General features: G+C 39.7%; 1 protein-coding gene across 1 annotated transcript in view; it reads left to right on the forward strand.

The window, feature by feature from the left end:
• INIP (INTS3 and NABP interacting protein) overlaps window positions 1-15991 on the forward strand; it is a 40980-nt gene that overhangs the window by 16957 nt on the left and 8032 nt on the right. Inside the window, exon 2 of the mRNA XM_089670927.1 lies at window positions 14914-15016. Within this exon, the coding sequence (XP_089527053.1) occupies window positions 14914-15016 (103 nt within the window). The remainder of the gene's footprint in view (window positions 1-14913; window positions 15017-15991) is intronic.

Here is a 15991-nt window from a genome sequence, read left to right on the forward strand (position 1 = left end):
AGCACAAGTATTGTCCCGCAGCCACTAAGAATTCACACACAGGCCCGTAGACCCCCTAATATCCTTCCGGATGTGCTTGCAAATCCCGATTGGCAGTCCACAAATTTTGTAGCACTTGTACTTCCCCCGTTCACTGCCCAACCCGGAATTCAGGTGGAAATAGAAAATTTAACTACTTCCCTTGATTTTTGGAGCTGTTTTTCACAGAATATCTGTATGCGTTGATTGTGGATCAAAGCAATTTATATGCACAACAATTTATCGCCGCCAACCAAAATTCAAACCTTGCCAGACCATTCGCATGGAAATCCATTACGGTTTCCGAATTTACTTTTTTGGGGGGCCTAACCCTCAACATGGGCATTACTAAAAAGAAATGAATTCCAGTTATGTTGGTCCACAGACCTGATTCATCATATACCGTGTTCTCTGCTGCCATGGCCAGGCATAGATATAAGAGTATAATGTGTTTTATGCATTTCAACGAAAAATACACTGTCATCCTCGGGTTGACCCTGAATTTGACCGACTACACAAAATTCAGCCCCTTGCAAATCACCTTAACCAAACATTTGCAGATGTCTATAAACCCCAGAAAAAAATCTGCGTTGATGAGTCCCTAATTCATTTTTCTGGCCGCCTTGCAGTCAAACAATTTCTCCCCAGCAAGCATGCCAGATATGGGGTCAAGATGTAGAAGACCTGTGAGAGGACAACAGGCTATACTTATAAGTTTCAGATTTACAAGGGAAAAGATAGCCACGTGGAGCCCCCTGGATGCCCAGACTACATGGGGAGCAGTGGCAAGATAGTTTGGGACTTGGTGTCATCGTTTTTCCATATGGGGTACCACTTATTTGTGGACAATATTTATTCAAGCGTGCCACTATTTAGACATTTGTACAATCTTGGAACTGGAGCTTGTGGCAAAGTGTGACCTAATCTGTGTCCAACATTAGAAGTGGGTGGATGCAGGGCAGTATATTCTAATGGTGGGCATACCACACACTTTTTTGGCAGAGATTTCTTCTCTTTTTTTCATTCAGTCCACAGGCTGCATAAAAAACCCCCAAAAGAACGTAGAATATACACCCAACAAGGACCAGCGACATACTGGTACATCACTGGACTTTGAATGGTTATACCAGTATAATGCCTACAGCTGCAGGCATCACCCTGGTATCATTTTTTTCAGCCTGCAATCAGCTTTCATGTAAAAGCAATCCTAGTGGCTAATTAACTGCAGGATTGCTTTTACAAGCAGCGGGAGACAATACCCCCCCTCCCCCGCTGCCTTCTACGGCCTTCTCGGGCAGTTCCGAGCCATCAGGGGAACCTGAGAATGCAGCCGGTGTTTCTGCCAGCTGGCCATGGAGCTGATTGGAGACCAGAATGGTGCCAATCATCTCTATAGCCTAAGAATTTGGAAGCTACGAGCATTTCATCACTTCAGTTTCGCAGGATATAAACAGCACCATTTGTAAATTGGGAAAGCATTTGGTCACACCGATTTTGGTTTGATTAGATAATGTAAGGGCAGAGGAGAGATCTAGAGTCTGATAGACCCCAGATTTCTCAAAAAAGAATATATGACAATGCCCATTGAAGTTGTAGGGGATATTTGCATTCCCAGTGATAGCATTAAAAGTGATCAAAAAAAAAAATTAAAAGGACAGTGTAAAAATAATTAAAAATATCAAAAAACTTTTGATATTTTGCGCGCACTTGCGTTCATGAGCGTTGACCCTGTGCCAGTATGGAAACAGCAGTTGCACCATGCATGTGAAGGATCGCCACGAACGTCAGATCAAGGGCAGTAATTCTAACACTAGACCTCCTCTGTAAATCTAAAATGGTAGCTTGTAAAGGCTTTTAAACATTGCCTATGGATAATAAAAACGTATGCAGTTTGTCGCCATTGCATGGGGCATGCGCAGTTTTGAAGCATGTCATGTTTGGTATCTATTTACTCTGCATATCATCATCTATTATATTTTACCAAATAATTGGCCAATATATTGTGTCTTTGTGCATTAAAAGTAAAAAAAATGTATTTTTAAAAAAAAATTGCGTTTAAAAAATCACTGCGCAAGTACTATGTGCCATAAAAATTTGTAGTACCCACCATTTTATTCACTATGGTGTTTGCTTTAAAAAAATATATAATGTTTGGGGTTTAATTTCCTAGCAAAAAAGACAGATTTTTTTCATGTGAACAAAAAGTGTCAGAAAAGGCTTGGTCTTCAGGTGGTTAGAAGAGTGAGTGATGTGTGGCATAAACTTCTAATGCTGGGCATAAAACACCCCCACCCCCCAAAACGACCCCTTTTTTGGAAAGTAGACACCCCAAACTATTTGCTGAGAGGCATATTGAATCAATAGAAGAGTTTATTTTTTTTACCACAAGTTTTCGGAAAATTACAAAGTTTTTTTGTTTTTTTTTTTACACAAAATTGTCATTTAAATGATTTACTGCTCACGCATGCCATGGGTATATGTGGAATTACTCCCCAAAATACATTCTGCTACTTCTCCTGAGTATGGGGGTACCACATGTGAGAGACATTTTGGCAGTCTAGCCAAGTAAAAGACCCCAAAATCCAATAAGCATCTTCAGTCTTTTAAAGGGCTTTATTTCCTCATTACACTTCCTGACTACCTATCATAGTTTCGGAGGCCGTGAAATGCCAGAGTAGCGCCTAACCCCCCCCCCCCAAATGACCCCTTTTTGAAAAGTAGACATCCCAAGGAATTTGATAAGAAGCATGGTAAGTATTTTGCAAATCTCATTTGTTGCCACAAGTTTTTGGAAAATGAAGAAAAAAAAACAAAAACATTTTTTCTATTTTTTTATATTTCAAAACCTTGTGAGAAAAAATAAGATCTGCAAAATACTCACCATGCCTCTTTTTAAATTCCTTGGGGTGTCTACTTTTCAGAAAGGAGTCATTTGGGGGGGTTTGGTGCTATCCTGGCATGTTTGGGCCTTCAAAACTCTGATAGGTATTGAGGAAGTGAAATGAGAAAGTTACGCACCTTCAGGCTTTCAAAGTGGTCATTGGATTTCAGGCTCCTGTATGTGGCTAGGCTCCCAAAAAGTCTCACATGTGTGGTATCCTCATACTCGGTAGAAGTAGCAGAATGTATTTTGGGGTGTAATTCCACATATACCCATGGCTTGTGCGAGAAATAAATCATTTAAATGACAACTTTGTGTACAAAAAAAAAAAAAATGTTTTTGTCATTTTCCAGAAACTTGTGGAAAAAAAATAAATCTTCCATGGACTCCATATGCCTTTCAGCAGATAGCTTAGGGTGTCTACTTTACGAAAAGGGGTAATTTGGGGGTGTTTGCACTATCCTGGCATTTTAGCACCTTGTGAAATGTGATGGGCAGTCAGAAAGTAAATGCTGTGTAAATTCCATTATCTATAGCATAGTTTGTAGACGCTATAATTTTTACACAAAGCAATAAATGTACACTTACTGGGATTTTTTTAACCAAAAACATATAGCAAAATACATTTTGGCCTAAATTTATGATGAAATTTTAGTTTTTTTGGATATTTTTTATGACCAAAATAAGAAAATATAGTTTTTTTCAAAAAAAATGTTTTTTCTTCAAAAATGTTTTTGTTTATGGCGCCAAAAATAAAAAGTGCACAGGTGATCAAATACCACCAAAAGAAAGCTCTATTTGTGTGGAAAAAAAGGACATACATTTCATTTATGACTGCAAAACTTTTTTTAGTTTTGGACAGAGTGGAGAGGATTAGAATGCCTGTCAGGTTTTTATTGCTGTCTGTGCCCCCGTTAAGGAGATTTACCCTCTCTATTTGTCCTGTTTACTATTACCATTAAAAGTAAAAGAAAATCCCTAATTTCTGGGTTGTACCCAGAAAAGTAATTAACCACTTCAATACCAGGCACTTTTACCCCCTTCCTGCCCAGGCCAATTTTCAGGTTTCAGCGCTCTCACACTTTGAATGACAATTGCGTGGTCAACACTGTACCCAAACTAAAATTTTATCATTTTGTTCACACAACAAGAGCTTTCCTTTGGTGGTATTTAATCACCACTGGGAGTTTTATTTTTTGCTAAATTAACAAAAAAAATGAAAATTTTGAAAAAAAACAAACATTTCTTTGTTTCTGTTATAAAAGTTTGCAAATAAATAATTCTTCATAAATGTAGGCCAAGATGTATTCTGCTACATTTCTTTGGTGAAAATAACCCAAATCAGTGTTTTATTATTTAGTCTGTAGGAAAGTTATAGAGTTCACAAACTTTGGGATATATCTGAAAATTGATCAATCCTGAACTACTGACAGCCAATCTAATTTCTTGAGGCACAAAAATGTCAGAACAGTACAGATATCCCCAAATGACCCCTTTTTGCAAAGTAGACAATCCGATGTATTTCATAAGAGGCATGGCGAGTTTTTTGAAGTTGGAATATTTTGGTCATAATTTTTAGGAAAATTAAGAAATTTTAATTTCACAATTTTTTTCATATTACACTATGACCAAAGTAGTATGTTACCATAGTAACAATGTACTACTTTGGGGAAGTGATCAGTATTTTTTTTTTTTTACACAATTTGCTTATAGCAAAGAATTTCTTTGCTATTAGCAAGCATTTAACTGAATGAAATCGATTAATTCAGGTTTTTTTGTTGTGATTAGCTGTGATTGGCCACGGCTAGTTACATGACACAGATGGGTTGTAATTGGCCTAGCCTGTGCATGTGATCACTGTGACCATTCACAGCTAGACACACTTGTATACAATGGATGGCATGAAAGGAAGCCACTCATTGTATACAACTTTCATGTGACCTGTTGTGATTGGTCACAGTAGGTCACATGGTACTGGCAACGGGACGGTACACAGATCTGTCATCGGCCGTGTCCAAGGTACACGGCCGGTGACAGTTCTCGCCACAGAGCAGCCCTGTGGGCACACGCAAGGCACGATCCGGGAAGGACTTCATATGATGCCCTCACAGAGGGACGAGATCTTCGCCCGGCCGTCATGTGACCATAGGCCGGGCGGCCAGTGGTTAAGGGGAGATCATGCAATGGGGACACTAGTTCTGGTGACCTGGGGGTCCGCAGGGATTTCCTCTCACTGTTTGGTTATGGGACAGGAAGTGAAGGGAAATCTCCTAATGGGACACAGATGGTGAAAAAAAATCTGACGGATATAACCCTCCCTTACTTTATCCAAAATGGGGAAAAAAAAAGATTTGCCTATAGTTCTACTTTAATCTTTACCAGATTTTGCTTGGACTTTGAAGTGTGCATGTGTCATTTTTTTTTCTAGAACTGTATTTAATGGTTGCTACTGATCAGTGAACTCGCAGAGTTCAATAGTTTATTTGTTTATTTATTAAAGGTACATATATAGCGCGTCAATTTACGCAGCACTTTACATATGCATATTATACATTCACATCAGTCCCTAACCCTCAGCCTGGTTTCACACTGATATGATAATCGCACCCCATTCATGTGAACCGCTGCGGGTGTGTATGGTAAGTTAATGACATCGATCCATCACTGTACTTGCCACCAGGACTTCTCTCCTCTCCAGTCTCTCACGGAGCAGCACGAGTCATTGGCTCCTGCGGCTATAAGTGAAATTCAGTAAGGAGGGGTTAGGGCCGAGCCATGCCACGCTGTGTGTCATTGGGCACACAAAACCCAGCTGTGGCTTCCTATGGTGGCAAATGCAGAGGAGAAGGAGCCTAGGGCATCAACAGGGGACCCCGGAAGAGGAGATTCAGGGCTGCTCTGTGCAATACCATTGCACAGAGCAGGTAAGTATAACCACTTAATGCACAATCACATACATTGTTAACCTGTTAAAATTTTTAAAGCATTGCCGATAAAGATTTTTAGGTATTATAGTTTGTTGCCAGTCTGCGAACATGTGCAGTTTTAAAGCGTGACATGTTTGGTATGTATTTACTCGGCATAACGTCATCTTTTCAATTTTACCAAAAAATTGGGTATTGTGGGGTTTTTTGCATTAAAATTTGTTAAAGTGTATTTTTTTTAAATTGCGTTTGAAAAATGGCTGTGCAAATACTGTGGGACATAAAAAATTGCAACGACCACCATTTTATTCTCTTCGGCCTCTGCTAAAAAAAAAGGCTAATGTTTGGGGGTTCTAAGTAACTTTATAGCAAAATATACAGATTTTTTACATGTAAACAATAAGTGTCTAGATGGGCCTGGTCTTCAAATGGATAACATGTTTTTTATTTTAGGAAGAAAAATTTAAACTTTACAATCACTTTAACCTTGAGGGATCGATAAAACCTCAGTGACTTTAGTTTTACTGGAAGAACAGAGTGTTTATGAGATGTATTTACGTGTTCTCCTGGTCTGATCATCTCTACTAATCCTCACTTCTGCTGCCCTGCCACTTTGCTCAAGAAGGGAAGACATAAGTGAATTTTCCTTTTGACCTGGCAGTTGAATATGTTGTCTTTTTTTTGTGGTTTCAGAGATTAATCTCTTAACATTCTCTGAAATAGCTAGAGTACATCTTGTGATATTACTATTGCATGACGGTTTTGTAGGTGCAGTATGTGCTTTTTTTTTTCTCAAGCATTTCTGTAAACTTTGTAAAATGTCAACAGTATGAGTAATTTGATACAAGAGACCTGTTATATCATTAACATTCTTCTGCTTCTATTATATCTACTTGTGTGGCACTCAGCTGCAAATATACTGCTATTAAGAGGGTACAGACTTCTCGTTTTACGTCCATTAGCACACTGGTTCAGAAACATGGGTTTATAGAAATATATACACAGTATATGTATAATATCAGAATAAAAAAAAGTTTTTCCTGTGTTAAGTGCAGATGATTTTATTTTAGATTCATTCTGCTTCCTGAAAAAGGTCTCTTTTTTTTTTTTTTTTTACAGAGCTCAGTTAAAGCGAACCTTTCTCCTTTTTCATGAAAAATAACAGCTTACAGCTGTGCATGCTGTAGTAAAATCGCTTGGCATTCATTGGTTAAACATTTTTTGCTTTTACTTACAATTAGGGCTCATTTAAATGTCTGATGGATCATTTTTCAGAGGGCTTTTGACAGCTAGTAAGCCTAAAAAGACTGATCCACCAAGTGGTAGGGCGGTTGCGACATGGCCCCATACAAATAAATGGATCATGTTCAGCAGCGGTATTGCCCACCAAATGCCACTTACAGATTTGTTTTTGCAGGACCATTACATCTATATAGCCCTGAGCAGCTGCATGCCCTTGAACCGTGGTTTTACCACCCCCGATCTCCTAACCGCTTGCTTTTACCCCCCCCCAGCAGCCCTGATCCTCCTCTTCTGGGGTCCCCCGCCGGTGCTCCTGGCTCCTCCCCTCCATTGACACAGCACAGCTTGGCCCCTCCCCCAACTCCGTGCTCACTGGCTGTGATTGACAGCAGCTGGAGCCAGTGGCAGCTGCTGCCTCAGTGTTCAGTGAGGAGAGAGAGAGAGTGGAGACAGACCCAGCAGAGGATCAAAATCAGGCTCAGTTAAGTATATGAGAGGGCTGGGGGGCAGCTGCACACAGAAGGTTCTTTACCTTAATGCAGAGAATTCATTAAAGTGTTTCTAAACACAGGACCCAGCATTCACTGTATCTGGTCTCCCACAGTACACACAACATGAAAATGCAATTATGTTAGTACATATAAACTGCTAAATACCTTTTCTCATCAGAAGTTAGAGCAGTCTTGTGACTTCTTTCAGTGTTCAGCCAAGCACTAGCTAAAGCTTGTACGAGGAGTTTTCTTTCTGCTCTAAGAGGATGCAAACCCCCTGACCTCTGTTTGGACAGTGCTGATTTGCCCTGTGCTGTTCGCATGCTCTCGCCCAAGGAAAAAACAATACACACCAAACTGAGCATGTGCAAAATGCCTACCATTCAGTCTGTCTTATCAGGAGATAAGAGGTGGTTGCATAAACAAGGGGAGAAACAGAGCAATCAGGAACAAATTTACTTTTTACACAGTGCAGAGGATGAACCCCTTAGGTTCCACAGTGAGTATAACAAGCATGCTTTACTGTATATACAGACTGATTTTACTGTTGTGGGTTTAGTAACACTTTAAGGTAAAAATCCTTCTGCCTTTAGAACTACTTTAAGGTGTGTTGAAAACAATGACCTTCTACATGAGCTTTTAGTCATGTATAAAAATGTAGTCTCCTAGATGATCCTGAACATAGATTCACGCAGGTGAATGCAAGAAAATGTTAACAATACTTTTCTGGCGGTAGGCCTATTTAGAAGGATCTGCTCCTAATTCAGGCAAGCATTTTCACCAGTTTTACTAACATTATTGATGCAGGTAATAAATTCAGATAGCTCTAACTAGTGTATGTTCGCACAGGTATACCAGTGCTCAGAGTGGAGCATGTCTGTTCTGGGACAGCTTTCCATACAGTTTTCTATCCCCTGTCCCATTCTGCTGTCAGCCAGGATATTTTTGCGGCTGAAGGCTAAATGTAAACAAAGGGGTCAGGGATGGTGGTGATATCACTACCCAAATGCCAAATTAGGGAAATCACTTTAGTCGCTGGGTGTGCAGGGACTGATCAGGAACTGAGAGATAACTTTTGATTGGCAGTGGGTAGATTTGAAAGCCACTGTAAGATTGAATAGCGGTCATGGATCCACCCACTGCTGTGCACTGTCAATCAACAGCAAGGCAGATCTGATGAACTAGTCTCAGTTCCCCATCAGGCTCTTCCCTCCTCTACTACAATCTGCTCAGCCATACGCCTGTCAGTGCCCACTATGTACCAACTTTGTCCTTTACTGAGAGGCTGAGAGCCTGGACCAGCCGCTCCCTCCCCTTCCACAGCCCAGCGCTCCAGTGAGCCCTGTGGGGGGAGGACAGAGCAGAGAGCGGTGACTGACAGTCATTGCTCTCTGCTCAGAGCGGCTGTGAAAACTCGTGTGATCACTGAGTTCTCACACTTGGAGCCAGCGGGGGACAGATGCAGCATTGGACTGATGCTGCATCCAGTTAGGCAAGTATATATGGGTAAAAAAGTCCCCACTTCTCTTTTACACCAGTCTAGCCAATTCCCTTGGCAGATCTTACCTGTATCGTGGCTTTTCAAATGGCCATTACTTCCACTAGATGGGTTTCAGAGCTGACCACCCTGTCCTGTAGGGAACCCTTTTTGGTGTTTCTTAGGGACAAGGTGATTGTGCATCCAAATGCTTCTTTTTACCAAATGTGGTGTCTACCTTCCACTTAAATGAGGATATTGTTTTGCTGTCTCTATGCCCTTCTTCCAAAGGTCCAGAGGAAGCAGCTCTTTATTGTGTGGATGTGGTGCTACAAACTCCATCGGAAAATCGGAATTGCTTTTAATTGTCTGATGGGGCCCATAAGTGTTCTTCTGCATTGCAATCTACCATCGCAAGATGAATTCACTGGACCATTTCTCAAGTCTACTTCCTTAAGGGGAAGGACCCTACCTTTCGATTGGGGTTTGTTCTCGTAGATCTGTTGACACCCCTTGGGTATTTCAACATCAGGCTACCTTTCTTTTTGCTAAAAAATGAATGTACCTTTTAAACATTTAATATAGCAACTGAGATGTAATATGCTGGAAGTTTCTTAAAACATATGGAAAGCACATATTGCCTGCCATTTTGGAAAGCCCCAGATGTCATAGACCATAAATTACACGGCCAGTAGTGCAGATCAGAATATTAAGGCCCTTTTCACACTATGCTTTTTCATGGTGGTGCACTACTGCACACAGGTTAACACGTGTTACATTGTAGTATATTTCCAGCTTTGCAGCCACTTTGGTATAACGTTTACTTTTATATTTGTTCTGAGTTTCCATTCACATAGTGTAACATTAACCACTTCAAGTCTGGACACTTTCACCCCCTTCCTGTCCAGGCCAATTTTCAGCTTTCATTGCTATCACACTTTGAATGACAATTGCAGAGTTATGCAACACTGTACCCATATGAATTTTTTAGCATTTTTTTGAGACAGATAAAACTTTATTTTGGTGGTATTTATTCACCACTGGGATTTTTATTTTTTTTTGCTATATAAATGAAAAAGTCCAAAAATTTTGAAAAAAAGTGTTTCTTATTTTTTGCAAATAATCTTACTTCATAAATCTTGGCCAAAATGTATTCAGTTATCTTTTTAGTAAAAAAAAAACCCAAATTAGTTTATAACCAATAATTATAATTTTTTTTTAACATACTGTCACCCTAGCAGTACAGTGTCACTATAGTGACACTGTACTACTTGTGGGGGGTGATGATTTTTTTTTTTTTACACTGATTGCTTTTACACCCATAAAGGCTGTAAAAGCAATAATTTTCTCTTTCTCTCTGGCTGCATTCTTGCAGCCATTGAGAAATACTGTGAGAGCTGTGATTGGTCACAGCTTGTCACATGGTACAAGGCTGTTGTGAATAGCCTTGTACCATGTGACCTCTGTGATCATTCATAGATTTCACACGTAGTGAGCAATGTCAAAAGTGACATCTTGCTTACTACTATTCATATGATCACTGATTAACTAAAATGGCAGGTGCCGTTTATGAATGGCAACCTGCTCCTGCACTGCTCCTGTCCAGCCGTTTATTTACATGGGCCAGACGGGAAGTGGTTAATAAAAATATTTAAAATTTGTTGCTTACTTTTTTTTTGCTGGGAAATCTTTTAAAAATCCTGGTTAGGTTTCACATTCCATGTAATACTATGGAGGGGGCTGGGTATGTATGTTAACTATAAACAATCCCGTGTACTGTGCTGGCAGATTTTCATTATCAGTTTTAAACTAAATGAACACGCATTCTGTCCCTATTGTATATATTTCAGCAAGTTATTTTGAACAATTTAAGTTGCTCATAGAGTCCTGTGTATAATACTGCTCCAAAGAACCACTTAGAAAGTTAGGAAATGCATTTTCCTAACTATTTTTAGTTGTGCTTTTTTGAATAGGAATACAAATAGTGGGGGTTTCTTAAATTTGGCTGAAAAGATAGAAATACGTTTTAGGACACCTTTCATGATGAATGTGCTGCCATTGCATGGCAATTGGAAAACAACAGACCTGCTGCTTTTTGAAACACAGTTTACTGCAGTGCAAGTCCGTTGACACCTAATGTACTTGTGCATTTGGGTGCAGTTCTAAATGAATACACCACATAAAGTGCCTTGTGTTACTGTTGGGTAAAGTGCACATTACTACAATGCCTAGGTCTGAAGGAGGCCTAAAGCTCAAATATATTTTCAAAACGCCTAATCCTAATGCAGGGGTGTGAACATTTTTGAAAAAACTACTTCTCCATGGACTAAATCGGTGTCACACTCTACTTGTCCCTCATGACTCTACTTGAGCTGATCAAAAAAAAAAAAATCAGTTTTAACCAAAACCATATTTAAATCTGAGGTGTTAGGAATGTCTAGGACTGTTAAAATCAAAAGGGGCTTTATGGCGACTTAAACGTTTACTTTTCTTAACATTGTGTCGTTTTATCACCTCCTCCCCTTCCTGCCAGTCTCCAGCACCGCAACCGGGGACTAGCAGGGAGGAGAGAGACCATGCAGTGCAATGAGCACTGATTGGATGCTTGTCAGGAAAGGGGAGTGTCAGGCTTATCCTTTATCCCTTTTGCTGCCAGTGCCATTTGTGCGTTTTTTGCACAGGTTTAAAAATCATTTTAGGCTTGAAGATTATACAAAACCCCCAAACATATATTTTATGAAATCCGAGAACCTAGAGAATAAAATAGTGGTAGTTCTAATTTTTTATTTTGTATGATATTATCGCAAAGGTCTAGGAAATGCAAAATTTCAGTAAAAATATACAAAATTTATTTTAGGGCTCAAAAAAGCAATAAATTACCCTATTTTTTTGGAAAATATAAAAAATGAGGTTCCACTAAGTAAGTAGATATCCAATATAGTTTCATAGTTTGGCTGAAAAAAGACAAAAGTCCATCCAGTTCAACCATTAAAAAAAAAAAAAAAGTTATAGTCCTGCACCTACAGTTGATCCAGAGGAAGGCAAAAAAAACCAGCACAGCATGATCCAATTGGCTCCTGCAGGGGACAAAATTCCTTCCTGATCCCTTGAGAGGCAATCGGATATTCTCTGGATCAACATTACCTATAAATAGTAACCAGTTATATTCTGTGTTTCTAAGAAATAATCCAGGCCTTTTTTAAAGCAATCCACTGAGCTGGCCACAACCAACTCTTGAGGGAGTCTTTTCCACATTTTCACAGCTCTCACTGTGAAGAAACCTTTCCATATTTGGAGATTAAATTTCTTTTCCTCCAGACGTAAAGAGTGCCCCCTTGTCCTCTGTGATGACCTCAGGGTGAATAACTCTACACCGAGTTCACTATAGGAACCACTGATGTATTTATACATCATGTCAAACCTAAAATTTGCATGCACTTGTGAAATGTTTACAAACTTCAGTACCCTATATTTTTTATAGGCGACCCTTTTTAAAGATCCTTATAGATCATCAGTTTAGCTTTATGGAGGAGATCTTGTGCTAGAATTATTGCTCTCATTCTGGTTTGCATGGCAATGTGTAACATGTGTATCGCAATCAACGTTTTCATGCGTAGGCGCCCCGGCGTGTGCTTTTACTTTTGTACGTGTGTATATGTGAGGGGGGGGCTAAAATAAATTTTTTTGAGGGGATGTAATGTGCTTGAGTGCAACTTTGATTTTTTTTTTTACTATTAAAAAAAAATTCTACTTAACTTTTTTTTCAATCACATAGGGCACAAAAAATACCCTATGTGATGATGTTTTAGTGATAGGTTCTCTGTAATGAGACACACACGGTCTAAAAGACTCTGAATGTCTCCCCTGTACATCACACTGCATTACATTCTTTCCTGGGAGTCTGTGAATGGGGACCTGGAATTGACGTCAAACATCACTTCTGGGTCAGGACAGGGAGGGGAGTGGACGTGTTCGCTCTCCTCCCTACCCTCTAGATGCCGGCGCGCACTGAGCCAGTACCGGGCCTGCAGATGGACAAGCGGAGCCCGGGACACTTGGCGAGCTGGGGGGGAGGTTCACACAATGGGGGGGGGGGGGGTTCCTTCCCTATTACCACCATTGCAGGGACATGCAGAGGGGAGGCAAGGTGAAGCCATACATTTCTGGGCTCTGTTCACTTTCTTTTCATTCTGGTGACATCACCTCCCCCCCAATGCAGCCTGTAGAGGCTGGTCAGTCCTCTGACATCTAGGGGTACTGTGTACATTCTATGTGTTTGTGTGGTAGTGGGAAAGGAAGTTCACTTTTCCAGGTTAAAAGGTCAGCAATTTTGGGTGCCAGTAAGCAACAGTGACAATTTTTCCATGATCATCATGAGCTGGACCAAGCCAAGTGAAAGAGACCAAAAGTGTAAGACTCCATCTTACAGAGAAATCACAAAAATGCTTGCTATCACTCCACAATCTAAACACACCTCAAAGCAGATCATTTCCTCTACATCACTTCTTGAAGCCCGGGTTCACATATATACAGTTCGATACATCACATGTGATTCGCACAGGAACCGCACCGCATTCCCGTGCAAATCACATGCGACTTGTGTACGGTGCGATTTGAGCCATATATTATGTATGGCTCCAATTGCACCGCATGTGCACCAAAAAGGTGCAGGACCCTTTTTTGGGTGCGCACTAGAATCGGATCACATGGGTATTCACACCTATGTGATCTGTTTCTGTACATCGCACCACGTTTTGCGGACCTATTTCGGGGTGTTGTTAACATACATATCTGCAGCGGTTCGCATGAACGGTGCAATTCTGATGCGGTGCTGAATTTGCACAGAAAACGCTGTGAATTCCAGACCGCATCAGTGTGAACCCAGGCTTAGTGTCTTCTCCTAGAAAAACAACACTTTCATGGACATTTGACAAGCTATCTTTTATGCTTTTTTAACCCGTCAGAAATACTATAGGTGTGTTATTGAGCATTGTTTAATTTTTTCATAACACACATATGAACAGTCACTGGAATTGCTGTCTAAAATGGAACTTTTATTTTTGCTTCTTGTTCTTGAAGCAAATGTAATATTTTAAATTTCCCATCACTTACCTGAGCTGATTTACTAAAGTTGAGAATATTTGCAGAGAAAAAATTGGGAATTTCAATTATCCAGTCATGTGAAAATGCAAATTCCTCGCACCTTGAATACCCAATCATGTGCAGATGCTTTTCATATAATTGAATAAATGAAGTATTTACACAATTTTATTTCAGTAAAGATTCTCAACTTCTTTAGTAGATCAGCCTCTGTCTCAGTGATAATGGTTTGGCAATCTATCCAGCAAGGATACAGCACAAAGAAAAAAACAAACCTGACCGAGGGTCTCATTATTCTCTACTTTATCCAAATCTAGAATTAAAAAAAAAAGTAAGTATAGGCAATTATTTGAGTTACAACATGTAAAAGTGTAATAGCCTCTATCTAACGTTTCCATGAGTGCTCTTTGCAACCTGCCTTGATTACATATTTTCTTTCCAGCTTTGCTGCATTGCTCATGTGGGTCAGTTATGGTAATGACTGCAGCATTTGGCATTCTACTGATACACATTTACCAAAGGTATTATAAATGTCATTGATTTAATTTTTGTTTAACTGCAGTCAGGTTTGTCAATCCTTTTTATTTCTTTAGCCCTTTGAATCTTTATTAAAGTAACATTCTCTTCTAAACCTGATAGCTGTAAATGTTAAATTGGTTCTTTATCTTGACTTGAATACAAATTACACTCATTCTTTATTTTTTCCATTTAACAAACTAAGATAATTTCTGGGAAGTTTAATTTGCCTGCCCATTCTATGAATTTGTGTTTGTTCTTCAGGTTTTCCAAACAAAAACAGAGTTGCTATTTTAGCAGAACTAGACAAAGAGAAGAGGAAATTACTTCTGCAAAATCAGTCCGGAACCAACAGCCCAGGTGCAAGGTAATGCACATCTGCTGCTTTTGTAGTTGCAACATACAACTGGCAACATACCGTCATGTTATAAAAGCTGTATCTTCTGATATAAGCACATAGAGTTTGAAATGTGAGCCTTTGCCAACTTTCCTCAGCAGTCCTCTTCTGCCCTTTGTGTATGATACATGGTAAAATAATGCATGTTTAAAGTGCTACTAAACCCACAACACAAAAAACAGTCTGTATATGCAGAAAAGCATGCTTGCTATGCTCCCTGTGGAACCTAAGGGGTTAATTATCCACATTGTGTAAGAAGACTGTTTGATCCTGTCTTCTCTGATCCTTCCCTTCTTCCCGTGTCCCCAATCCATCTGCTGATAGTACAGAACTCTAGGAGTAACTGCACATGCTCAGTTTAGTGTGTATTGCTAGAGTTTTTTTTTTCCTTTGGTAGGGTGCATTTGATCAGCACAGGGCCAGTCAGCACTGTCCAGACAGAGGGTCAAGGGTCATGCAGCCTCATAGGACAGTCAGAGGAGAATGAAAAGTCCTCCTACAAGATTAACCAGTGCTCAGCTGGACACTGATAGAAGTCAGAACACTGCTATATACTGCTGATGAGAAAATGTATTTAGCAGTTTACATTTACTACAATAATTGCTTTTCCATGTTTTGTGTTCTGTGAGAGAACGGATATAGTGAAGCGGAGTCCTGGATTTAGGGACACTTTAAGGCCCAAGCACACATCCCCTAAAAACACAGTTTTTACAGGTTTTCAGCTTTTTCTTTTTCTTTTTTTTTTAAGCCTTGTCAATGCAGTTCTATGGCTATGTACATCAGGTGTTTACATCCATGTTTAAAGGCAGAAAAAAAACACAGCAAAGCTGTGTTTTGAGAGGAGCTCATGAGCATAATTTTTGCTCATGTGATCCATAAATATATTTCATTGGCCAGAATAAATTAATATTCTGGCCAGTGGAAGGCATTTACTCAACACCAAAG

The sequence above is a fragment of the Staurois parvus genome, unplaced genomic scaffold (assembly GCF_062004578.1).
Source record: "Staurois parvus isolate SC_StPar_1 unplaced genomic scaffold, SC_StPar_1.0 ptg000096l, whole genome shotgun sequence".
Classification (NCBI taxonomy): domain Eukaryota; kingdom Metazoa; phylum Chordata; class Amphibia; order Anura; family Ranidae; genus Staurois; species Staurois parvus.